This window comes from Eutrema salsugineum, unplaced genomic scaffold (assembly GCF_000478725.1).
Source record: "Eutrema salsugineum unplaced genomic scaffold, Eutsalg1_0 scaffold_6, whole genome shotgun sequence".
Classification (NCBI taxonomy): Eukaryota; Viridiplantae; Streptophyta; class Magnoliopsida; order Brassicales; family Brassicaceae; genus Eutrema; species Eutrema salsugineum.
The window spans coordinates 3999591-4024544 of NW_006256547.1; the positions used below are offsets into that span (position 1 = coordinate 3999591).

The following is a 24954-nucleotide window of genomic DNA, read 5'->3' on the forward strand; positions in this document are numbered from 1 at the left end:
TTGGGAGCATATGATCTGTTCATTAAATGATCCGATTCAATATTTCCATTTTTTTCATATTAATCTAGCCGCGTTGATGATATCTTCCAGCAATAATAATGAAGAGCTTTGATTGGTGAGAGCTGTAGAAGCTGCACATATCCATTATCCAAAAAGAGACTCTACAACACAAATTGATATACCCAATCATTGCTTTCAACGTTTTTTTTTTTTTTGCTAACCGGTTCCGAGCTTATTTTCTCCCGCCATTAATCTATGAGTTTTAAAGGGGCTGTACTGTAGAGTACAGTTTTTTAAAAAAAGGTAGCACATCTTCTTTGCTTTTTACTACATTAATTTTTTTTGATTTCCTAAACTTTTGTTTTGTTTTTGATTTTTTGCTAAAATTCCTAGATTTTTGTTGTTGTTTAGGTTTTCTTCTCTACTGTATCACTTGCATCTAGTATCGATTCATCAAAGGAGAGGTCGATGCCAATTTACCATAAAATTAAACAACACAAAATAAAAAAACGTTAGCTAATTACCATGTTAATTTTTTTGTTGACAACCATTTACCATGTTAATTGTTTAAACTGAATTTACATAAAATACCTCCTTCTCAACTATTGCCATCAACCAACTAAGAGTACTCCACAGTTTGTATGATCCGTTTGATATTGAACATGCAAACATATGTTTTCTTTTGATATCACATCATAGAGTAAACTAGGACTTCCCCGATCAATCTATTACTAATATTCACTGTAATACCAACAAAATGAACTCAAGTCTAGTAACGAGACACGTCAAGGGGGGGGGGGGCATTTGAATGAAGTTACAATTATTTGACGGTTCTGTGAGAATTGAATAATTGTGGAGCAAATTTCCGAAAAATATTTTTCCAGAAAAAAAAATATATTCGAAAAAACCTAAATTGTTCGAATTTTTGGTTGTCAAATGTCAACAAAAACAAATCAATGGAGCTTCTGACACAAGACAGGACTAGTTCTGCTTTTTTCTAGTGAAAAAGAAAAAACATTAAAATCTGTGACATCTCACGTGCTCTCTCTCTTTCTCCTCTCTCACTCCCTCTAATTGTAGTTTGTATCCAAATCCACGCGCCTTTTTCCTCTCTCTCTCTCTAGATTAATCAAAGCAGTTTCCCAGTTTCACTTCGCCTCTCTCCAGATCCGTCCCCGAGAGCTCTGTATGCGTCTTCAAATCTCTTATCTTTTTGGTTTCTTTCGTGATTTCTCGAGATTTTCTTGTTCTGCTTACTCGGTATCCTTCGGAAATTAGCTGAAATTTGGTTAGGGTTTGTTTTTTTCTAATATCGGTATGCACATTTGTGTTTGATCTTGTTCCTCCGTCTCCAGACGTAATATCCGTCTCTGATTCATACCCTGTTTTGTTCTTGCCTTCTATTATCTTCACATTCCCTAGGTTTTGATGTTTGAACCTCGACAATTCATCTTTTGAATTTTGAATTTTGAATTTCCAAAGTAATGGGTTTCTGAATGAGGTCTGCTTTCTAGTTTATGAGTCCAGAAAGTATGATTTTTAAAAAATTCTGACTAAGCTTTTTCTTTTTTTCCTTAGCAGTTCTGGTTTGGCTTAGTTTAGCAACTTTGTGTCCTCTTAAGGTTTTCAAAAAGATTGAAGCTTTTGTCCTGTTCTTGTAATGTACTAACACCACTTTCTCTTCTTCTGAGTGTTTGCAGAAGAAAATGGGGTTTATCTCGAGGAATATTTTTCCAGCTTGCGAGAGTATGTGCGTTTGCTGTCCTGCTCTCAGGTCGAGATCTCGACAGCCCGTCAAGCGTTACAAGAAATTGCTCGGCGAGATCTTCCCCAAGTCCCCTGTAAGTGTTTCCTTGAAGCTAGTTAGTTAAAGTTTCCACTTTTCATTTGTAAATTGCTTGGTGTAATCTTTGCTTCTGGGCATACTTTCAATGTAAATTCATGTCTAGCTCTATTTTCAATTTACTTTAATGGTTTTTTTTTTCTGTAGGATGGTGCGCCAAATGAGAGAAAGATTGTTAAATTGTGTGAGTATGCTGCGAAAAACCCAATCCGTATCCCCAAGGTATAGTTTTTGTCTTTACTACTTTATTGGTGGGTAGGTGTCTTGTGTGTAAGTTGAGCAGATTGTGTTTTGTGGCTGTCACAGATTGCTAAGTTTCTTGAAGAGAGGTGTTACAAGGATCTTCGATCTGAACAGATGAAGTTCATTAATATTGTCACCGAGGCTTACAACAAAATGCTCTGCCATTGCAAGGATCAGATGTAAAATTTCTATGTCATAGCAACATCTATTGCAGCCTTCTTTTGATCATTCTTAACTTTTCACTAACACTTGTGTGTTTTTTTTCCTCTCTTATTTAAGGGCGTATTTCGCTACAAGTTTGCTGAATGTGGTTACAGAACTACTTGACAACTCAAAGCAGGACACACCGACCATTCTTGGATGCCAAACGTTGACGAGGTTCATTTACAGTCAGGTAAAATGTTGTTGAAGAAAGTTTCGTGTTTTAGTATCTAATTATCTATGTTTTATCCCTTTGTATGCAAACCTTAATTTGGAGACTTTAACAGTTTAATAACTGATAAAGTTAATGGCTTCTACACATATATGCTAGTCCATTTTAAAAAATGTGAAATATCTCACTCTTTATTTGGTGTGAGCAGGTTGATGGAACTTACACGCACAGCATTGAAAAGTTTGCACACAAAGTATGCTCATTGGCTCGTGAAGAAGGTGATGAACCTCAAAAGCGGTGTCTGAGAGCATCTGGCCTCCAATGCCTTTCAGCGATGGTACTAAAACTGGTTCTTTATCTTCTACATTCAGTCTTTCTCACTCCCCAAAAGTTTCTGTCCGGTTTTAATCAGTGTTTCTCATGTTTGTTACTACGTCAGGTATGGTTTATGGGAGAGTTTTCGCATATCTTTGCTGCTGTTGATGAGATTGTACACGCCATTCTTGATAATTACGAGGCAGACATGATCGTTCAGACCAATGAAGACAGAGAAGAGCAAAACTGTAACTGGGTAAATGAAGTGATCAGATGTGAAGGCCGAGGAACAGCAGTCAGCGGTTGTAATAGTCCTAGCTACATGATTATCAGACCGAGAACTGCAAGAAAAGATCCGACTCTGTTGACCAAGTGACTGACTTTATCCTCTAATCTTTTCTGTCATTCTTTTTTCTGTTTGTCAGGTCTCTCATTCTCTTGATTTTTCTATTGATTTAGAGATGAGACTGAGATGCCCAAAGTTTGGGCACAGATTTGTCTCCAGAGGATGGTTGATTTGGCTAAAGAAAGCACAACTCTGCGGCAAATCTTGGAACCTATGTTCAGCTATTTTAATTCTAGACGCCAATGGACTCCCCCAAACGGGCTGGCCATGATAGTTCTGTCTGATGCAACATACTTGATGGAAACCTCTGGTATCTTCTTCCTTTCTCTCGTCTTTTCTGTTAGAACATAGGTTGTTGTCTAGACATGTATGTGTACTAACAGTTCTGTTTCTTTATGTATTAGGGAGTCAGCAGTTGGTGTTATCGACTGTTGTACGCCATCTTGACAGTAAGCATGTTGCCAACGATCCTGAACTTAAGGCCTATATCGTACAAGTTGCTGGTTGTCTAGCAAAGTTGATCAGGACCAGCTCATATCTTAGGGACATAAGTTTTGTTAATGACTTGTGTCGGCATCTGAGGAAAAGCTTTCAAGCGACAGCTAGATCAATTGGAGATGAGGAACTTAACTTGAACGTGATGCTTCAAAACTCTATTGAAGATTGTCTTCGGGAGATAGCCAAAGGAATTGGAAACACACAGCCATTGTTCGATATGATGGCTGTTTCAGTCGAGGGTCTCCCTTCTTCAGGAGTTGTTTCACGTGCAGCGGTTGGATCACTGTTGATTCTCGCTCATGCAATGTCTTCATCATTATCGCCATCTATGCGTTCACAACAGGTGAACTATAACTTTGTGGTTCCTCTCAATGTGTACCAATATCGTTACAGTTCATTTAATACTTTTTATTTTCATACAGATTTTCCCAGACACACTTCTTGATGCGCTTCTAAAAGCAATGCTGCATCCAAATGTGGAAACACGTGTTGGAGCGCATGATTTATTCTCTGTAATTCTCTTGCCAAGTTCTGGTCAATCTCAGGCTGGACTTGCATCAGTGAGAGCTTCTGGTTATCTTAATGAATCCAGGAATCTGAGGAGCGATACAACCTCTGCGTTCACATCTATCGCTGCTCGATTAGACAAGCTCAGAAAGGAGAAGGATGGTGTCAAGATTGAGAAGAACGGTTATAATAATGCTCACGATGATCTTAAGAACTACAAATCTTCCCCAAACTTTCACAAGTTGAATTCCATAATTGATAAAACTGCTGGGTTTATCAATCTAGCTGATATGGTAACATTTTTCTTTGCTTACAGTTTGATGTTATGTCACATGTTTAAGCAATCGTCTGATACTATCTGGTGATGCAGTTACCAGCAATGATGAAGTTTACCGAAGATCAAATCGGGCAATTGTTGTCTGCGTTTTGGACACAATCGACTCTTCCCGATATATTACCTTCAAACATTGAAGCTATTGCTCATTCTTTCAGTTTGGTGCTTCTTTCCTTGCGACTGAAGGTCAAACAAATTTCTCCTCTTCTCTGGCTCTCTTAATGTGTAGCTTTCATGGAGGAAAAACCTTCACTTTCATGATGCTATACTTTAGCCTTTCGTGATCATTGTAATTGCAGAATCCTGATGACGGGCTTGTTGTTCGAGCCTTCCAGCTTCTCTTCTCACTGAGGAATCTCTCTTTGGACCTTAATAACGGTACTGATTGATGATACTCTCTTAATCTGATCAAAGTTCTTGAAATTGCTTATGTATAATCAAACTTTTCTCATCGCCAGGCACATTACCTACGGTTTGCAAGCGGTTGGTCCTTGCTTTATCCACAAGTACACTGATGTTCGCTGCCAAGATATATCAAATTCCACATATTTGCGAAATGTTGAAGGCTCAACTTCCTGGTGATGTGAGTTCTCAGTGTGTTTTTACCTTTTATTCATGGAGGTTGTGTATAACTTGATTATGTGGTAAAATTTTCAGGTAGATCCTTATCTGTTCATTGGCGATGACTTACAACTTCACGTAAGACCACATGCAAATATGAAAGATTTTGGGTCCTCCGGTGATAGCCAGATGGCTACTTCGATGCTGTTTGAGATTCGAAGCAAAATAGAGCTGTCCAACACTATCATAACCGATATCGTGGCAAAAAATCTATCTAAGATTTCAAAGGTAAAGCTTTTATTTTATTTGTTTCTCAGTGATCATTAGCTCTAAAGCCCCGGAGTTTGATTCTCTTACGTGTAATTGACCAATATCTAAATGATCAATGGCTTTAGACACCAAAAAGCAGAGTATAAACATGGTGTTTCTTGTGCTGATTAATTTTATATACTCTCTTGTTAAGCTCGAGGAAGCTGATGTGCAGATACAACTCTCTGAGCCATTCACTCCTGATGATGCTTTTATGTTTGGATCACGGCCTATCCTTGAGCCAAACCAAAGTATCTCCAAGGAATCGCTGTCCTTCGATGAGGTAAACTATTTCTCTCAAGACCCAGATTCGGTTTTTCTTTTGGAGTTTGATAATAATTAGAATTGTATATGCTTGTGTTTCTTTTCTTACAGGACATACCTGCAGGTTCCATGGCTGAGGACGAGGTGACAAGTGAACTCTCTGTACGTTTTCGCCCAAGATTGTCCCCCTCACCATCTATTCCTCAAGTTATCAGCATTAGCCAGCTTATGGAATCGGTAAGCGCAGACTGCATTCGACAGAAATAAGAAACTGGTCAATGTAGATTTGTTTCTTCACCAGTGTAGATTTATGATTGGTTAATGTTTTGTTGTCTAGGCGCTTGAGGTGGCTGGTGAAGTGGTTGTGTCATCTGTCTCTACCTCTCCGCTTCCTTATGACACAATGACAAACCGCTGTGAAACCTTTGGAACTGGAACAAGGCAGAAGCTCTCAAGGTGGTTGGCAACTGAGAATCGCCAGATGAATGGGCTCTACAAAAATTCTCTGGAGGAATCATCTGCACTTGAGAAGGTACACAACAGCTGAGTCTGGTAGTTTTTACCTTCAAAGCAGTCAGATTTTGAGGTCAAATGTTAATTTTGCATACCAAAAACCTACTTCTGTCTTGCTACAATATACAGTAGGAACTGCAAAACTGTTAATCTGCTCTCTCCCTCAATGATAGTGAAAAAGGTCTTGACTTTGTGATACCATATAGGCTGGTCAAGAGAAAGTTTGAAACTTTATCATATGAGGCTTACACGTTGATACCAAATGTTACAGGTAACAGAGGATGGGAGCATCTATGGGAGAGAATCTGGTGTGTTGCATGATTCGTGGTCCATGATGAGGCTGCCTCCAGCTAGCCCCTTTGACAATTTCCTCAAAGCAGCAGGAGCCGAAAGATGATGATACAGTTAACTTGATGATATGAAGTCCCTGTAGTATAAGCAGCATTGTGTGTGTGTAGTGTAATCTTATTGTTGTTATTGGGTTTGTAGAGCTAACTATCTAGGCCAAGCACAATGCTTCTCTTCTTGTAATGATTTAGAATCAGTAATCAGTAGTAGTGACTTGTTTCCTTAGGGCTAGAAGAATCTCTGTTGTTGTTAATTGTTATGATCAGTAGTTTGCTTTCTTGTGTCAAAGGCTCTTCAATGCGGAATCTTTCAAAGCTTAAACGAAAAATTTGAAGTTTAATCAATAATCCAAGATAAAGATTACCACTTTTAAAGCTTTAAAGGCCATATCTTTGACTAATGACGGTGAAGGAGACCGATCTAAAAAACGATGTCGTCTCGATGTGAGGCAAATGGTTGTTCTCTTGTCTCCTTTAAATTTGGGGTTTTGCTTCGTCGGGGTTTATGAAGGGCTTTGATACTAATCTCCGTCTACAAGCTTCTTCACTTTCTCCAGAATTCTCCAATGGTTTCTTGCCTAAAAGGCAAGGAAGCGTAAATAACCTTAAGTTAAGAAATTGTCACTCCAGATCTTTCTCTCCCACCATGTTGAAGCTCTTCTCTTCGACGGGGTCCCGAGCCCACCATTTGACTCCGGCAATTCGGGTCGGGTCTCGCTCAGTGGATTCTCCGTTGTTCAAAGCTCTGAGTCAGCTCACTGGGTTGAATCGACGATCTACTTCGTTGGGTCACCGTGCTTTCTTCTGCTCCGAGCCCACCGATGCCGCGTCCGACTCAGAGGCGGCGGCTGAGGCCGAGGCCAAGGCAGCTGAGTCCGATTCCGATGGGTCTGACTCCAAATCCTCATCAGCGATTGTGCCCACTAATCCTAGACCCGAAGATTGCTTAACGGTTAGTTCAATTGTATTCAAGCTCAATTTTTGTTTATGTTCCTTGGGAAATGCATAAGATTATGGCTTTCTGTAGTATCCACAAAATAGTGTTTAATTCTATTGGTGGTGCATTTGTATATGCTTTATTGGATCGTTGGCAATTCAACTGTATAGGCTGCAAATCTCATTCTTGTTGAAATGTTCCGAAAGTTGTAAAATCCAGGTAATATTCAGTGTTCTAGAATTTGTGTTTGTAATGACTTGAGTGCATGTTGCTTATGAGATGCCTTTCATCTTTGTTCTATTGGTGTAGAAATATCTGAAGCGTGTGCACTTGTACGCGTTCCATGGTGGTTTTGTATTTCTTATTAGCATTTTTGAATATGGATTTGGTGGTTTCTAGTTACTAGGAAAAGTATTGGCTTTTGTGAGCATTATACATTTTAATCGTTGCCATTTTATCTCTTGATGGTTCTTTCCGTTGTTTAAATGCAGGTTCTAGCATTGCCGGTGCCGCATAGGCCTCTTTTTCCTGGTTTTTACATGCCAATATATGTCAAGGTACGTTAATTCATCCTTTTCTTGCCTTTAAATATTCTCCAAAATTACTTTCCCTGGTTCAGCCCTCAAAATCTCAATGAACTCTTTCTAAATTGAATTGTATCTAGCTTTAGAAGTAGAGCCGATATCTTCTTTTATGATTGATTACGTAGCTACTATCTGCTGGTTGTATTTCTTTCTACGTATAGTTAATTTTTAGCCTCAATTGATGCTCAAAATTTTGATTTACTATTACATTGTTTCTTGTATTGTAGTATCTCCTGCAAAACTGCTTATGTCCAATCCAATCGATAACATGATCTTTAGTTTGGGAAATGTCAGACTTTGCGTCTCTGACTAGCATAGCATGTGCTTTTTCCTGTGTGCAGGATCCTAAAGTACTCGCAGCCTTACAAGAGAGCAGAAGACGACAAGCTCCATATGCAGGAGCTTTCCTTCTGAAGGATGACCCGGCAGCCGATTCATCTTCAAGCACTGACATAGAGAAAAACATAAACGAGCTGAAAGGACAAAATTTGCTTGATCGGCTTCATGAAGTTGGCACACTTGCTCAGGTACTGTGATGCTGCTACTGCTTTTAGCGTCTGTTTAGTGTCCCTATGATCGAATCAAAAGAAATAACTAACATTACGATTTCCGTACTGATTTTACAGATTTCAAGTATCCAAGGGGACCAAGTTATCCTCGTTGGTCACAGGCGGCTTCGCATAACAGAGATGGTAAGTCGGTTGACTAACAGGGTTCATAGTTTGTAGAATCTTTTGTTTCGAAAGATTTGTAGTTCAAAAGCTTCGCGACTACACCTTCACATATATTGTTTGGTTTATCAAGTCACTTTTCTTTAAGTGGGAAATTTATGTCTTTTATACAGGTGAGTGAAGAACCACTTACCGTCAAAGTCGATCATATTAAGGTACATTTCTGTTTCTATGCTTTTCCTTGTTTTGTTTCCTTTTTTAAAAGAAAAAAAAAATCTGAAGTCAGGAACCTTACTGCTTGCTCTCTCTCTCTCTCTGCAGGATAAGCCGTTTGACATGGATGATGATGTCATCAAGGCAACATCCTTTGAAGTTATTTCAACGCTGAGGGATGTCCTAAAGACAAGTTCGCTATGGAGAGATCACGTTCAGACATATACCCAGGCATGTTCTCTTCATAATTTTCACTTGTGCAAGTTAATAAGCCCGAGGAGACGAGTATCTTAGTAGATATCTTTCAAACTTGTGTAGCATATAGGTGATTTCACTTATCCACGACTAGCCGATTTTGGAGCAGCAATATGTGGTGCAAATAGGCATCAAGCTCAAGAAGTTCTTGAAGAACTGGATGTAAGTAGTTTCACTATTATTGTCATTTGTATTGTATTCCTGGCTTTTTCAATCTCTCATCTCTGTTATTTTATCGACCCAGATTCACAAACGTCTACGGTTGACGCTGGAATTGATGAAAAAGGAAATGGAAATTAGCAAGATTCAGGTACTTCATTCCCTTCTTTTCTGTGTCTTTCCAACGAAGGGGCTACTTAGCCGGTAACTCTTTGAATGAGATAAGAAATATTTTGAGCCTTTAATAGGAAACCATTGCAAAAGCAATTGAAGAAAAAATTAGTGGTGAGCAACGACGTTACTTGCTAAATGAGCAGCTCAAGGCTATAAAGAAGGTATCTTTCAGCCCGCCTCACAAATTATGCTTTCTATTTTCGTCCACATACCAAGTATGTGTGGTATATAGCATATTTGGTTGATTCATTTAAGTAATCCAATGCAGGAGCTTGGTGTAGAGACAGATGACAAATCTGCACTTTCTGGTCAGTATTAACTTAGAATATCTTTAATTCGATGTAGTCATTTTAGATTTACAAAAGAGATTTATAGATTCACTGCCTAATTGATTACTATGCATTCATGAAGCGTCAATGTCTTGGTATGAGTTCGGAGAACCATACACTGTTAAATTGTAAGGCATCTGTAGTTTACAGTCGTCTGTCTGTTCTTTACTGCAGCAAAGTTCAAGGAAAGGATTGAGCCTAACAAGGAAAAAATACCACCGCATGTATTACAAGTTATCGAAGAAGAGCTTACAAAACTGCAGCTGTTAGAGGCGAGTTCAAGCGAGTTTAATGTGACCCGTAACTATCTTGATTGGTTGACCATATTGCCTTGGGGAAATTACAGGTTTTCTACTCTTGTTTACTTTAGAATTGTATCATCTCATGGCACCATTTGTATTTGCTTTGTGTTCGCTAATTGAGGAATCTATTTTCTCAAATTTGCAGTGATGAAAATTTTGATGTTGTGCGGGCACAACAAATTCTTGACGAGGATCACTTTGGCTTATCTGACGTAAAGGAAAGAATACTAGAATTTATCGCAGTCGGAAGACTTAGAGGCACTTCACAAGGTTTGATACTTACACAGTAGTAGTGGCCCGTTTCTGATTTGATCTTGAATTGATGAAAAAGAACCTGTCCTGGTGTTATGAGCTCCGTTGCTGAAAATTTGAGTAAAAATGTGTCACCAGGGAAAATCATCTGCCTCTCGGGTCCTCCTGGAGTAGGTAAAACTAGTATTGGTCGTTCTATTGCACGTGCTCTGAATCGCAAGTTTTTCCGGTTCTCTGTTGGAGGATTAGCAGATGTCGCTGAGATCAAGGTATAACACGTTCTTTTTTTTTCTTGCAAACCTTAGTCAAACATTTACGACAGAATTCTGTCCTAGAAACGATAAACGATTCTTGTAATAACATGTTTAGGGGCATCGTCGAACATATGTTGGCGCCATGCCAGGAAAGATGGTGCAATGTCTCAAGAACGTGGGGACAGCAAATCCTCTTGTTCTAATCGATGAGATTGATAAGGTAATACTTTGTTAGTATTGTAATTAGCTTATTGAAGTTTGTAGTCATCATATGTTAGCTTCTTTTATTCATCGATGCAAAACTATACAACCACTAGTTAACGAAGCTGCAATAAAATTGTTTTATTGTTCCTCGGCAGCTCGGGAGAGGCCATGCTGGTGACCCAGCCAGTGCTTTGTTGGAGCTTCTGGATCCAGAGCAAAATGCAAATTTTCTGGACCACTATCTCGACGTTACTATTGACCTATCAAAGGTAATTAATGTTGATCAGTGACCAAATTTCATCTTTCTTTTCTTCGTGATGTTTTGATCCACCAATCAGTGATATGGATACCGTTTTGTTTCATGCGACTCTAGGCTTTTTAAATTTAATTGTTGATCCATTTCTCTACAGGTTTTATTTGTGTGCACAGCAAATGTGATAGACATGATTCCAAATCCTCTGCTAGACAGAATGGAGGTGATTAGTATTGCTGGGTATATCACCGATGAGAAAGTTCATATCGCAAGAGACTATTTGGAAAAAACCGCACGTGGAGATTGTGGCATCAAGCCTGAACAGGTCTCACACTCATCCTATTCTGAATTGTCTCCGGTTTTAACATACTTTCTTCTGGGATTTGCTCAATCTCTTTGTACTAATTGCAGGTTGATGTGAGTGATGCAGCTCTTCTTTCCTTGATTGAAAATTACTGCAGAGAAGCAGGTGTTAGGAATCTCCAGAAACAGATCGAGAAGATTTACCGTAAGGTAAGTTTTTGCGAGGAGACTCAGCATTTGTTTCCTCAAGTCCGGAGAATCTAACATCATTTTACTTCTCTCTCGTAGATTGCTCTTAAATTAGTGCGCGAAGGAGTAGTCCCAGAAGAGCCTGCAGTTGCAAGTGATCCCGAAGAAGCTGAAATTGTGACCAAGCTCGACGTGGAATCCCCAGAGAACCATGTTGACGAACCAAAGGAAGAGACTCAAACCGAGAAGATAGCTGTCGAAAAGGTTATGATTGATGAATCAAACCTTTCAGATTATGTAGGCAAACCTGTTTTCCATGCGGAAAAGATCTATGAGCCCACACCGGTTGGAGTTGTGATGGGTCTAGCTTGGACATCAATGGGTGGTTCAACATTGTACATAGAGACAACTGTTGTGGAGGAAGGGGAAGGTAAAGGAGGCCTGAATATAACAGGTCAGCTCGGCGATGTGATGAAAGAAAGCGCACAGATAGCTCACACAGTCGCCAGAAAGATCATGCTAGAGAAAGAACCAGAGAATCAGTTCTTTGCAAATTCCAAGCTTCATCTCCATGTTCCTGCAGGAGCCACTCCCAAAGACGGTCCAAGTGCAGGCTGCACCATGATCACATCATTGCTATCACTTGCCATGAAGAAACCTGTTAAAGAAGATCTTGCAATGACTGGAGAAGTCACTTTAACCGGTAGAATCCTTCCTATTGGTGGGGTAAGTGAGAAACTCCGGACACCTCCCACTGTATCAAAGCTTTTTTTGGGACATTCTACAGAATTTGCTGCAAGTTTCTTACACAAAATATTTCAGGTGAAGGAGAAAACTATAGCGGCGAGGCGGAGTCAGGTGAAGACTATAATATTTCCGGAGGCAAACCGGAGAGACTTTGAAGAGCTGGCGGAGAATGTGAAAGAAGGGCTTGATGTTCACTTTGTGGATGACTATGGAAAGATCTTCGAGCTTGCCTTTGGGTATGACAAACAACAAGACTGAAAACACACACGTCACTTTGACATTCTTACTCTGTTGTTGTCTCCATCCAAACAGGAAGACCATTCTTGATTCTTTCTTCGTTTTTCTTTCCTTGAAGACGAAAGTTATTCTGTAACATTTTTTCTTATGATTAGGGTAGTTTATTTATGTTGTTGGATTTCTTTGGTATGTAACCAAAGCAAAATCTTGAAACATCAAATAAAATTGTTTTTCATTTTCTGCTTGTCATTTCATCAACATTATCAGCGTCTTACTAGTCGAACAAGAGGAGAGACGGGAAACACACTATCACTTCATGCCGCTTCCAATATAAGACACGAAACTCCTTTTGTTGTTCCCAACGAGAACTTTGGTGCCATTTTTTCCCGTTTCCTACACAATTCCTTTTGTAGGAGAAAGCAATACTCCCTGATACTATAAGACTATATCATCTGAATGAAGGACAATTATCGCATTATTTGCATTTCGATCGGTAAAAAGATTACACATGTAGACAAAAGAAAAATAAATAATATAAAACTGTAGAAACGATAAAAGATGGAATACTCCTGAATTACATTGTGAGAGAATGCTCCTCAATATTGGCTACTTTTTCACTTTTTTCTCAGTTCTCGTGTCAAAGAAACTATCAAAAGAAGCTTCTAAAATGCCGAGGGAAGATCAGACTCAGCCAAAGCAGAGACTAACCCTTTCCTTAGCTTCAATGTTCTTCTTTAAACACCGAGACAAGATCAGTAACTAAATCATCAACCAACGTAGAGACTATCTCTCCCTCAATGTCAATGCCTTCCTCATAAGTCTCTCTCCCGAAATCAAGCCAGCAACCTTCGAAACTGCTCATTTCTTTGTCAAGAAGCTCGTCCATCATCATCTCTCTCATCTTCTTCAACCCGTGAATCTCTCTGTTCAGTTCTTCAGCTAACCAATCTCTCTGTTCAAACAATATCCCGTCTTTCCCCAATAGCCCTCTGCAGCTACCCATAAACATCTGCTCGCATTTGAGCGTTAAGCACATATTGACAAAATCAAACAGTGTCTTTCTCTTGAGTTTGACTGCTGTTGCTTCTCCCCGGCCTTCCATTTCGTCAAAGAGGCTCGCAGGTAATATGTCAGTAGCCATTCCCAAAGCGAATTCTTTCACCATCAGTTGGTCAGAACCGAGGATCTCGGATATGTACTCAAGCTCCCAGTCGAGCCTTTCTTCGTCTTCTGAATAAGTCAGCGTTATTACAGATTCTGAGAGCTCGGACTCGTCTAGTGCTTGGTGCAACTCATTTGATGAAACCCACGTGAATTCTTGATCTGATGAGGACTGTTTAATCCCTGTAATCAAAATTAGCTGCAATCAAGCTTCCTTTCAAGCCATTAGATCTAATACCTAGATCCTATTGACTGCAAACAGTTTTCTGGACGATACATGTATCTTAAGTTCAAGTTTTGCAGGACGAGTGTGGACTTCATGATATGCATCGATCTAATGGACTCTTCGGTTGGAACTTTCACGAATTAAAAATCGTGGGAGAAAAAAAAAAGACTTTGCTTGTGAAGTATTAAGAAAACGAACCATATTCTGTGGTGTGTCTGCATTCTGCGAAACCCTTGCTGCAGGAGCTTCTGAGATCATCTGCTTCTGTCACAGTGCTAATGCTGCTAACTTCTTGCTCTTCTGATTGTATCACCTTTTTTCAGAATAAACGAGCAAACTAATTAATAATGCAAAGATGTTTACATGTAGAAACAGTGCCAAGATACCAAAACTATAGAATGGTAAATATAAGAAATTGCATATATATTGGAAAACTTCATCTCTTAGGTGCATCAGGAAGGAACTAACCTGGAATTTATGTTTGTCATAGAATGAAGTGCAGTCAGAAACAGATTCACTCTCTGATAAAACTTTATCCAGACCGTTTTGGGTCAACTTTTCATACTCTGACGATGCTGAAATCATCTTGTTCACCCCATCCTTTGCACTGGAAAGTAAAGACTCATCTTGGGTCAGGCTACAGCTAGAAGACTCAAGCTTATAAGTCAGCTCTCTGAGCTTTTTCTCTAACAGAACATTTAAAGAATCGCTGCCAATCATATTTAAACTAACTGCAGAGTCTGTGTCTTGATCAATTCCTTGAATGGAAGATAGTGAATCAGATGATAAACCTTTAACGGGGGATGAGAATGTGAAGGAAATCACATCCATTTCCTTTTTCCGATCATCTGTGCCTGTGTTCAAGCCACCATCAATGGTAATGTTACATTTGATCAAATTTTCTCCCCTTTTGAGCCGTTTATCATCGGAGATCCCAGATTTTTGCAACCCATTTGGAGGTTTTTTGCTCCGGGGAAGAGTCTTTTTGCGGGACAGAGATAAAGAAGTATTCTTTCCAGCCGACGCCGTTGTTAAACCCGACTGCTTTGGTATCGATCCGCTTTCCCTTGGAACCTTGTTTACAATTTTTTTATTTACTTTGCTGCTTTTTTGGTTTGAAACAGAGGTCATCAATGGTTGGTTGTCTCTGCCGTTCTGTTTCTGGTAATTCTGCTTAAGCACACTCTTTCCCGTGCTAATGGGAGGTCCTCTGAGACCATTCTGGCTTTTGACAATGCCCCTTTTAGCTTCTGCTTTCTCTTTTTGGCTTGCAGAGTTTCTGGTGACACTTACGGGCGTTGTGTTGGTCTTTGCTTGTGCAGATACATAAGGTGGCCTCACTTTACCCTTCAGACTATCAGAACTGCTTTTTCCCATGAACTTACTAGTGGACGGTGTCATGAGCGGTGTTGAGGCTCTCTTCTCGTTTTGCTTTCCACTAGGGTCCTTAAGGTTGAAGGTATCATTGTAGATTTGGCGGCTTGACACTTTCTGTGTAGCTTCTAGTTTCTCTCTTAAATCTCGAATCCTCATAGGAACTGATGAAGGAGAATCAGATGGCGAAAACCGAGTTCTAGCAACCATCCTAGAACTTGGTTCAATCATTCTTGAAGCCGCTTCCATAACATATATAGGGTTCCTAGATGGGACAAACCCAGGACTCCGGATAGGAGACAAGAGCCTATTGTTGGTAACACAAATCGGTTTAGCCGACCTGGGAGGAAATGTCTCAGATTGAAACCGCTCAATGGGTCGGTTGCGGCCATCATTCGTTCTTGAATCCAAATGTTCCCAGGAAATTCCATCATAGTCACTACGGAGATTTACATAACCAAGATTCTCATATGCATTCCATTTGTTTGTGTTTCGTGAAGGTCTGAGGAAGAATGGATCGAGATCAGGATTAAACCGAGGTTCCTGGACATTTGGTACTGGTAGAGACTCTAAACCCATGAGCCTCGCAACCACACTCGGGGCTCTTGTCCCCTGCCCATCATCACTGGTAACAGAAGATGCACAACAGCTCGAGTCACTTCTTGAGTTGTAACTCGAATTTTTGCCAATCTCATCAACCTCAATCTGTAAAAAAGGTCACATCAAACAAAATTGCTTCTTGTCATCAATTACACTGACACGAAACAAAACTGAAGAAGACAGAAAGTCACTTGACATAAACAAGCGAATAGTATTGAGAAAACTCACGAGAGAAAGCTTTGAGAGGTTTTGAGCATTCCGTTTTGTCTGCTTTGATTCTTCTGGTACAAAAACAAGAAGAAGATCGCTTAAGATTACTGATCGAATAACCAAACAAGATAGAAAATGACTTGTTATATTTACAGCATTATGAACCGAATAACCAAAAACATATTACAAATAGAAATCTTGAAAACACGAACTGCATTGTCTTTAACCGTGATCAAAATCGTTTAAACCAGAAGTACATTGTCTTAGACCATACATTTCTACGTGCCACAGAGACTTCACAAGAACTGAACCAAACATTTCTAATTATTAGTGAGCATTACAAAGGCAATACCGCAGACACACCTGACAGTTCCGAGCTGCTGGAGGAGAAGAGCTTCTTCCGGGATTTTCCAGGCCAATCAAATAGATTTAAAAACCCTCCTCTGGATCGTTTCCTTTCAACAACCTCCATTGTTTAATTATTCCATCTACAGATTACAATCACTGAATTACTTTCATGGAATGTAACTTACAAGATGCAGCAAAATGAGATCTTGATTCGAGAACTGTAGTAGTTAACCAAAAGATACCGGACCAAAACCTCAATAATTCAGCCCAACTTTTAGCTGAAGTAAATGGAGATTAAGACAGTTTTCATCAATATTCAGAAGTGGACACCACAGGATAATACAGAACGGAGTTGTGAAGATAAGACAACTCAAATAATGTAGACATATAAAAAACTTGAATTTTGATTAAATGTTTGTAAGAAATCAGATCAAAAGTGAACCAATTTACCTATTAGCTTTACTTTGGATGACCAAAGACCTCAACTTTCACTTATGGGCTCATTACATTTGGGTTAATTGCAGAAATCCTTGTGGAGGAATCAACCGAATTCGAAGACTTTGACACGTTAACAGTAAAATGTAGCCACTGGAGCAAAACCCCAGAAATGCTGAACCTTAAGGTAAGAACAAAACGTACGTTGGCGTTAGCAAAAGATCTAACCCTAAAACCCCAGAAATGCTGCGGATTTTTCTCACTAGGGGGGTCTTGTGTTCCTCAAACCCACAACAATTGAGAATTGAAATCGATGAAAGTTAAAACATCAAGAAATTAGAAAGAGAGAGAGAGATTCTTGAGAAATGGGTCAGATCAGGAAAAGGTTAAAACAAGGGAAGAGGAAGGAAGGTAGATTTTTAAGATTTGGGATTTGGGAAGTGAAGGGACCAATAGAAGTGCAGAAGCAGCAGAGAGCTTGAAAAACAGAAACTTAACAGTGTGGATTGATGTGACGAGAGAGAAGACGAGCTCAAGAGCGAGGAGAGAGAAATTCTGCGTTTGAATTTTCCAGTCTCTCACTCCACCTCTGGAAATTACATTAAATTATATTAAATGTATGTATCCTGTTTTTATTTTTTTTTATTTCCTTGAGCCGAATTTATTTTACAGCTTTCAGTAAAAAAGTGGAATTCTTCTGCATATAATCCAAAATAGAGTATATATAGTTTCAATCTTGTGTTTACTGTATATGAGGCAACGATCTAGTATTAAATTCTAAAGGAATGAACAATAATCATAAAGAGAATAGAGTTGAATAATATTCAGTTCAATTAGCTGAATCTGTATCAAAATGAGAAATGGGACATACATACGTTTCTTCTTTTCAGTTATAGAAAAAGGCAAAAACATTTATAGTAAACAGTGCAAATGTCTAATAGTATGACAAATCGCAATAAGTTAATAATTTCCCATGGATTTTGGGAAACATAAATAAAATGGGTTTCCGGGCTCCACTTTCTCATTATTTTTTATTTTAATACGTTGTATTAATTCAATTGTATTTTCAGTTTTTCTTCTGTAACTACAACGTTATTTACCGGTATCACTGTATCAGACTCAGTACCATTCAAAGTCTTTTTTCAACATTTTGGTGACTAATGCTTTATAGATATATCATCACAAAATTCACCTTTTCTTTTCTTGTTGTTGTCGAACAGCACTGTTAAGCATTTTCTTCTTCCTCTATATATCTTACATGGTTAATCCGAAAATAGAAACACGTTTGTGTATAGTTCTCGAACTTCGTTTGTTTCAACCACACCGTACGGACTATTGTTTTTAAGCTAGTGGAAGAATGGGCACGTCAAAGTAGTTCATGTTTGAATTGTCGCATATGAATTATATCGCATGTGAATACTTTCTCCTATATATTCTGACCAAAAAAGAATAGTTTCTCCTATTTTAATCATTACACTTCGTTGCTACTATTATTGAGTGCACTTTACGTTTTACAATTCGATATGCACAAGTCTGTATATCTGTATTTTTACTCCTCTTATATTTGAATATCAAACCTAATCAAATCATGCAAAAACAAGAAAGATGGAACTAAGATGAAGTTTGGTTTAGTACAAAACAAATCAAATTGAATATACAAAATATGAAATGGAAATAAAGTTGTGATCAGGTATAATAAGTTAAACTAAAATTTATGTTGTTTGATACCAAACTGAAATTTATTTTAAGCCATATGAAAAGTACAAGAGAGTCATAATCAAAAGAATTTGTTGAGATATTTGTCTAAATTAAACTTTTGCGACTAAGATTCGATAAGTCTTTTCAGTTGGATGATAACTATCCCAAAACACATAATCAGATGTTGAGGAACATATTGTAGCTGTGAATTTGTTGCAAAACACAGCAACTTCTAATAGTCCCGTTCCACAACATCCTAAATCAACAACCTGAAATCCTGTAGCATCCATGACAAACATGCATTCTCGTTATGCGATAACAAGTTGACTGTTTCAAGAAGAAGGTTGTAGATGTTTTATTAAAATGATCTTAAAATAAGAAAACTTTGATTACCGTAGGTTTGAGGTTTTAAAATGATCTCAAGAAGATCTAGGATTGTAGATGTCAACGTAGATTAAAGTTTTTTCCAGTAGAGTTCTTGATTGACAGCAGCATATCAATATTTTCTGAGAGCTTGTCATTGTAAAGTTTTGATGCATCATTATATTTAACGACACAATCTCTTAAGACTCCTCCTGCAATGGTTCTCTGTGATGGGATACATCCTAAAGGTGGTACACCGAATACGAGTATTCTTCTTGCTCCATGTTCATCTAGTTCCTGCAAATATAACGTAAAGATATATTAAATCAAATGCAAATTGGGCTATAGTGACAACATTGTGTCCCTTTTGGGAGGTGACTTCATGTCCTTCAGGATTTTTTTTAATGTTGTAATTTTAAATAGTTATGGAAGCTTTTACAACACTTGCAGAACATTGTTTTCCAATAAGATTTTGTTTTTTTTTTAAGAACCGCAAATGGACCCGATCGAAACCCATAACTGTGCATAGTTTGTTACCTTGTTTGTTCATGTGAAAGTAGAAAAACACATGATATCATACTAAAAGTACTTGTGCAAGAAATTTCAAACTTAGTATCTAAAAGAGAATCTATACCGTCATATTCAGTTCAGAAATTTCCTGGATGCTTGGTTCACTAATACAGTATTTCATTTTTAAATAGCAAGAAAATCTAACGTGGATCTACATATACTCTGACTCATTCATGACCGTATATCCATTCGAAGAAAAAAAAATTCTAGAACGGTTTATAATATAATAAAATAAGAAAAACAATTACAAAGGTACATTATCTTTCAAAGCATTAGGTGTGGAGCAGAGAACACTGCAAAAGACAAAAGACAATCAAAGAAAAAGACGATTGAGTAGAACAAGTAAGTAAGCTTCAAAAACTTGTAGACTATATATAGATTCGAATTAATTTCTTGTATTGGTTGATTTTTAAAATTAGACAAAAGATGAACTAAACATTAAAACGGTTCGTATGCATATAGTTCTCGACTGTTTTTGTGTTTTCCTTTCCATGTTAAGAAGATTAGAACCAAATGCAAACCTAAATGCAGAAAAAAATCAGGACCAATATAAGAAACCTTTAAGACTCGTTTAACCTCTCATTGCGCAGCAAAATTAACAAATGGACTAAAATTTAGCACTGATCACAACTTTTTTTGTGTAAAGAAGTTTTGATCACAACCTTAAGTACATTTTGTTCAACTTTGCTATACGATGGTCTGGATGACACATCACCAAACAAATTAAAATAAAATAAAAAACTCAACATAACAATTTAATTATTACAGTGAAAAATATAATGAAAGACATATCGAAGGTGATTGGTTAATGAAATGGCTCGATCAAACTTAGATATCAATCAACATATAGTTTGACTATTCGGCATATCTTCGCTTCCTTTCGTGTTTCCTCGAATTTGGAAGGAAAGTTTCTTGTAATATAAAACCAACAAATTATCTCTTAAGGAACTCATCGGCGTTGATCTCAACTCTACTAAACGATTTTTTCTTACATGAAGCCCCCATTTCACTATTTTACGGTTTTCTTGTTTTTGATTGCTTAAAGCCAATTGTCCAATACATAGTGCACATCTTGATTTTCTATTTTTTGTTTTGTAAACTATGTTTGTACGAATCTGGATAATAACTAAACCATTTAATTAATATAATTGTGCATGATGACGAAATAAATAAATAAATCTGAAACTGTCAAACTCTTTTGGGTTATAAACAAAAACCTACTTTTTCATTTCTTTAAATTCTGAAACTTAATTTAAAAAATATATTATTAGCCAAAAAATTGACGTGCTAGATTTTTTCCACTAACAATTATTCAGATATTCTTTTACGTACTTTGTTTTTTTTTATCTGATATACCAATCAATTTCATAATATCATCATTGTCGTTCTAGTTTATTTTTCTTTTTTTAAGTTCCCAGTTTGTGTCGTTGTATTTGGTTTTCATCAAACAAGGACATCGGCCATCAGCCGAACGCGTAGATGGAGAAAAAAAATGTGCATCTTTTCTTCTGATTTTTTGAAACATGAATAATTATGTTGAATGTTCCAGTATTTGGTTGTAATAAATTACTTTTTAAAACGCGTTACGGCACCTAGGCTTGGTTTTGTTTTGTTTTTTTTTTTTTTTTTTTTTTTTTTTGCTTTTAGTTGACGACGAAGCCTTGTCAACGCTTATGTCTACGGCTGTTTTGTCTGATTCAGGTAAACTACGATTGTGGCCTAGCTTGGTTAGATTGTGAAAATTTTATCGTTACACTTTCCTTATATGTTTTTTGTGTTTTTACGCCCCACTGTTTCAAATGTTGATGAACAAACAAATTGGAGCGGAAAATTTAACGCAAATCATATAAAGTATTGTAATTTAAAAAAAAAAAACTCTTAAAGACTAAAACCATACTTTTGTATAAATATCTTAAATAAAACGGAGAGACTATATTTGAGAACATGATCAAACAACTCCTAATATCAGTGGGTGAGTAGGATATGAGTATGCATGTTAGCACGGTGCTCGTAAAACCATAAGAGTTAATGATTGAGAAACGGACAAAAGCGTCGAGTAATAAATAATGCTAAAACGCGTAAATAGTTACTTTCTTTGGAAAAATACTATTTCAATTAATGTCATATCAATTCTATTTCGTAAAAGATTCTTAATAGGCGTCAAATTAATTAGATGAGATAATGGATTTGTTAAGCAGAAATTGAGATAGATTTAGGGAATAGATTTAACCAAAAAAAAAAAAAAAGATCTTTGAGTTGCAGACAAAAGTTACTTATTAAATTGTTCCACTTCATATCCGACTTTTCCAATATGCAGGGATGTTCTTTCAGAGACCATTATATATTATGGATATAAATACGTGTAATTGTTCGCCGGGTCGAGAGTATAGTCTAGATTATTACAAGCTGAATTATAGTCTATACCAAGCAGCAAATAATATAATAACGAATCAATATATGACACACTACACAAGTGTCTTTATATTTAGTTTAAATTAATTAGAAAATAACTAAATAACTAACTTCAGCGTGGTTAATGAATAGCACTACAAAACTACGGAGAGCAGCGAATCTTCCTGGAAATTTCATAGTACTACTTTCGTCAATGCTATCCCTTTATAACTGGGATCCATCTTCTACTCTTTCTCAACTCATCTCTTGCTCTCTTTTCTATCTCTTCTCTCTCTCTCTCTCTCACACACACACAAAGATCCTTTTCTTTTTTTAGAAAAGACTTATAAAATCTTTTGAGATTTTAAATCTGATAAAATCTCTTTAAACCTAAAAGTGATCAATTAATGAAGATGCGAAACAGCCCTTTTAATGGGGCTAGTGGGTACAGTAGTGGCTTAAGAGCTCATAACTTAACGTTCAAGAAGTGAGTTTCTATTTTATAAACCAAATCTTTTGTGTGTTTCCGATTGATTTTCGGACAAGGGTTTTAATGCTTGTTTAATTTTCTCATGTAAAACCACAGAGTTGTGAAGAAAGTGATGAGAAATCAGACAAATAATCAATTCATGCTTCAGATGGAGAACATGCTCAGAAGAATTGTGAGTTTTCTCATCGTTCATAGTTTAACAATTCATTAATTAAAATCTTAATTAATCAGGGGACTTAGATAAATTAACCCGTTCCTATATAGCCACCAACTTTGACCGACTTCTTCTTTCTGTACTGTTTTAATATTCGTGGTTTTAAATTTTGTGGGCTCCGTATCAAACAATGAATGGTCCCTGAGTGATCTAGTTACTATACTATATGATGTATAATCAAAGTAAAACATATAACTAAATGTTACATTAATGATCGAATTTATAAACATATATATATATATATAACGAAAAGACATGTTTCTTTAAATATTTTGTATGCACAAGAACGTGATTAAATTTCTTCAAATCTTATGATTTAGGTTCGAGAGGAGTTTGATCGTCTTAGTCAACCCCATCTCTCTTCGTCGTTGTCCCCAATCGAGCGATCGCGTTCGGAAACGCCGTCGACGCGTTCAAGATTCAAGCTGCGTTTCATAAACTCTCCACCGCCGTCGATATTCACTGGAGCCAAGGTCGAAGCCGAGAACGGTTCTCCGGTAGCGGTCGAGCTCGTGGACGCCGTCACGAACGTTCGAGTCTCCTCGGGACCGCTCTCGTCTTCTCGCGTCGAGATCGTGCCGCTAAACGCTGATTTCACTGAGGAAAGCTGGAGCGTTGACGTGTTCAAACGGTATATTCTCAAGCAACGCGAAGGTAAACGCCCGTTACTTACCGGAGATTTAACGTTGACGCTTAAAAACGGCGTCGGAGTGATCGCCGGAGTCGTCGCTTTCACGGATAATTCGAGTTGGATGAGGAGTAAGAAGTTCCGGTTAGGTGCTAGGTTAACCGGTGGTGGAGCCGTGGAGGCAAGAAGTGAAGCCTTTAAGTGTAAAGACCAACGAGGAGAATGTAAGTAGCGTTTACTGCGTTTGGTCGCGGTTAATGCGTTTAAGGTGAATTACATTTTATTAATCGTTTTTTTTTTTTGTTATGCAGCTTATAGAAAACATCACCCTCCGTATCCCGGTGATGAGGTTTGGAGACTAGAGAAAATCGCGAAAGATGGCGTTTTGGCGGTGCGTTTGGGTGAATGGAAGATTAATACTGTCAAGGATTTCCGCCGTTGGTATGCGATAGATCCAAATGCGTTATGCAATGTAAGATTAATTATAAACCTAAAATAGTTGAAATCATGAATCTTCTACTAATGTAAATAAACTTGTAACCATTCACAAAACTGATTCGTTTGTTTTTATTTTATTATAACAGAAACTTGGAGGGGTCTCAAAGAGAACATGGGAAGCAATTGTATTTCACGCGATGCAATGCGTTTTGGACGAAACAGAGTATTATACCTACGACTCAACCGCTCATGACGTATCACTTAGATTCAACTCTGTGTATGAAGTGACCAAAGTGTTTAGTGGCGGTGCGGTTCGAGACGCCGATCAGATACCTAGATATCAGCTGGACCAATATAAGTGCGATGCTTATCAAAACCTTGACCGCTTTAGAGACGGTAGGACCTTTGGGGATTATCCACAAAGGTCCTTACAATGCCCGCCACCAAATCCTGGATTTGGCATTGCATGTCCTGGACTGCACCACCTCGACATTCAAGGTATACAATTTTATTCTAGTCACGAGTCTAAGCTCTTTTGATATTCTTAGACTTAATAAATGATTCGATGTTTTTACCTTTTTGGATATTTAGGAATTTCTGATCCATCAGAGTCTTCGAGGTCTCTTTACTTCACAGCTGCAAGCTCCACGGTCCAACCCGAAATGATTATGAGTTTCGATAACTCACCAACCACAACGTTTCATATCGACGGAAAATTCTTACAGAGAAACAGCTTCAGGGTAAGTGAACACGATCCGGTGCACGGCGAATCACAAACTGTGATGACAAGAGGTTATAATGTCGAGAATGACGGCGCTTTTGCTTATGATCAGTATCAGGACATGGCCTCGAACTGGTCACCTGGTATGATGCATTTTGCGGAACAAGAGTTTGACAGTTTGTGTGTTAGCGTGTCTGGCACGGAAGAAGCTGGAATGTTTGATGTTCGTATTGCAAATATTGTTGGGTCTCCGAGAGCTAGGTGGTGTAAGGTTAAGGCAGCTTTTAAGCTCCGAGAAGTTTGGAGACACACAACTGCCAGAAAACGAGGGAAGGCTTGTAAGAAACCTTGCCTGCTGTATTAGATCCAGACGTTTCTTTTGGTGCACGAAAGTTGTGTGTGTGTGGATATATGAAATATGTATTTATGTTTGTATTTTTTCCTTTTGATGGAAAAATAGGGTTAGATAGATGGATCCCGGCCACTGACTGTTTCAAATGGTTTTATAAGTTACGGGGATTAGTCTTTGTGTATATACCATGTTTGATATTTATCACCAAATCTGTCTACA

At 37.9% G+C, this 24954-nt stretch overlaps 4 protein-coding genes across 6 annotated transcripts; 3 read left to right on the forward strand and 1 right to left on the reverse strand.

Moving 5' to 3' along the window:
* The first annotated feature begins 1096 nt into the window (after positions 1–1096).
* Positions 1097–6742, forward strand: LOC18012079 (protein EFR3 homolog cmp44E). Of its 2 annotated transcripts, none has more exons than XM_006394853.2 (18): positions 1097–1186; positions 1701–1841; positions 1991–2065; positions 2150–2265; positions 2366–2480; positions 2668–2796; positions 2899–3146; positions 3234–3430; positions 3525–3961; positions 4041–4418; positions 4496–4645; positions 4759–4837; positions 4918–5042; positions 5117–5308; positions 5484–5612; positions 5705–5830; positions 5931–6125; positions 6378–6742. In XM_006394853.2, exons 2-18 carry the CDS (start codon positions 1707–1709, stop codon positions 6501–6503), a joined length of 2952 nt encoding a protein of 983 aa, XP_006394915.1. In that variant the 5' UTR covers positions 1097–1186; positions 1701–1706; the 3' UTR covers positions 6504–6742. The 2 variants fall into 2 exon arrangements, with proteins under 2 accessions (XP_006394915.1, XP_006394914.1); XM_006394852.2 differs by having other exon boundaries at positions 5505–5612.
* A 216-nt stretch (positions 6743–6958) lies between these two features.
* Positions 6959–12755, forward strand: LOC18012049 (lon protease homolog 1, mitochondrial). The gene is made up of 19 exons (XM_006394854.2): positions 6959–7405; positions 7882–7947; positions 8316–8501; positions 8601–8666; positions 8819–8860; positions 8967–9089; positions 9177–9275; positions 9358–9423; positions 9521–9607; positions 9715–9754; positions 9950–10121; positions 10223–10347; positions 10468–10598; positions 10699–10803; positions 10943–11056; positions 11198–11365; positions 11452–11553; positions 11632–12258; positions 12355–12755. Exons 1-19 carry the CDS (start codon positions 6959–6961, stop codon positions 12535–12537), a joined length of 2949 nt encoding a protein of 982 aa, XP_006394916.2. The 3' UTR covers positions 12538–12755.
* Positions 12756–12969: 214 nt separating this feature from the next.
* Positions 12970–17444, reverse strand: LOC18013054. 2 transcript variants are annotated; one of them, XM_024151287.1, is made up of 6 exons: positions 16886–17444; positions 16451–16575; positions 16106–16155; positions 14372–15982; positions 14102–14216; positions 12970–13860 (listed from the first exon to the last, which is right to left on the reverse strand). In XM_024151287.1, exons 2-6 carry the CDS (start codon positions 16557–16559, stop codon positions 13238–13240), a joined length of 2508 nt encoding a protein of 835 aa, XP_024007055.1. In that variant the 5' UTR covers positions 16560–16575; positions 16886–17444; the 3' UTR covers positions 12970–13237. The 2 variants fall into 2 exon arrangements, with proteins under 2 accessions (XP_024007055.1, XP_006394917.1); XM_006394855.2 differs by having other exon boundaries at positions 16106–16158.
* A 4724-nt stretch (positions 17445–22168) lies between these two features.
* LOC18013143 (calmodulin-binding protein 60 G) lies at positions 22169–24954 on the forward strand. Its single transcript, XM_006394856.2, has 6 exons — positions 22169–22379; positions 22479–22554; positions 22917–23448; positions 23536–23696; positions 23809–24160; positions 24254–24954. Exons 1-6 carry the CDS (start codon positions 22300–22302, stop codon positions 24745–24747), a joined length of 1695 nt encoding a protein of 564 aa, XP_006394918.2. The 5' UTR covers positions 22169–22299; the 3' UTR covers positions 24748–24954.

Coding starts and splice junctions, on each gene's coding strand:
- LOC18012049 (XM_006394854.2), top strand. CDS start 6,959: ATGAAGGGCTTTGATACTAATCTCCGTCTACAAGCTTCTTCACTTTCT. Junction 9,608..9,714: donor AGCTCAAGGCTATAAAGAAG/GTATCTTTCAGC, acceptor AATCCAATGCAG/GAGCTTGGTGTAGAGACAGA. Junction 10,348..10,467: donor ACTTAGAGGCACTTCACAAG/GTTTGATACTTA, acceptor ATGTGTCACCAG/GGAAAATCATCTGCCTCTCG.
- LOC18012079 (XM_006394853.2), top strand. CDS start 1,707: ATGGGGTTTATCTCGAGGAATATTTTTCCAGCTTGCGAGAGTATGTGC. Junction 4,838..4,917: donor CTCTTTGGACCTTAATAACG/GTACTGATTGAT, acceptor TCTCATCGCCAG/GCACATTACCTACGGTTTGC. Junction 5,309..5,483: donor ATCTATCTAAGATTTCAAAG/GTAAAGCTTTTA, acceptor TCTCTTGTTAAG/CTCGAGGAAGCTGATGTGCA.
- LOC18013143 (XM_006394856.2), top strand. CDS start 22,300: ATGAAGATGCGAAACAGCCCTTTTAATGGGGCTAGTGGGTACAGTAGT. Junction 22,555..22,916: donor AGAACATGCTCAGAAGAATT/GTGAGTTTTCTC, acceptor CTTATGATTTAG/GTTCGAGAGGAGTTTGATCG. Junction 23,697..23,808: donor ATCCAAATGCGTTATGCAAT/GTAAGATTAATT, acceptor TTATTATAACAG/AAACTTGGAGGGGTCTCAAA.
- LOC18013054 (XM_006394855.2), bottom strand. CDS start 16,559: ATGGAGGTTGTTGAAAGGAAACGATCCAGAGGAGGGTTTTTAAATCTA. Junction 16,159..16,450: donor CAGCAGCTCGGAACTGTCAG/GTGTGTCTGCGG, acceptor TTTTTGTACCAG/AAGAATCAAAGCAGACAAAA. Junction 13,861..14,101: donor CAGACACACCACAGAATATG/GTTCGTTTTCTT, acceptor TTTTGATTACAG/GGATTAAACAGTCCTCATCA.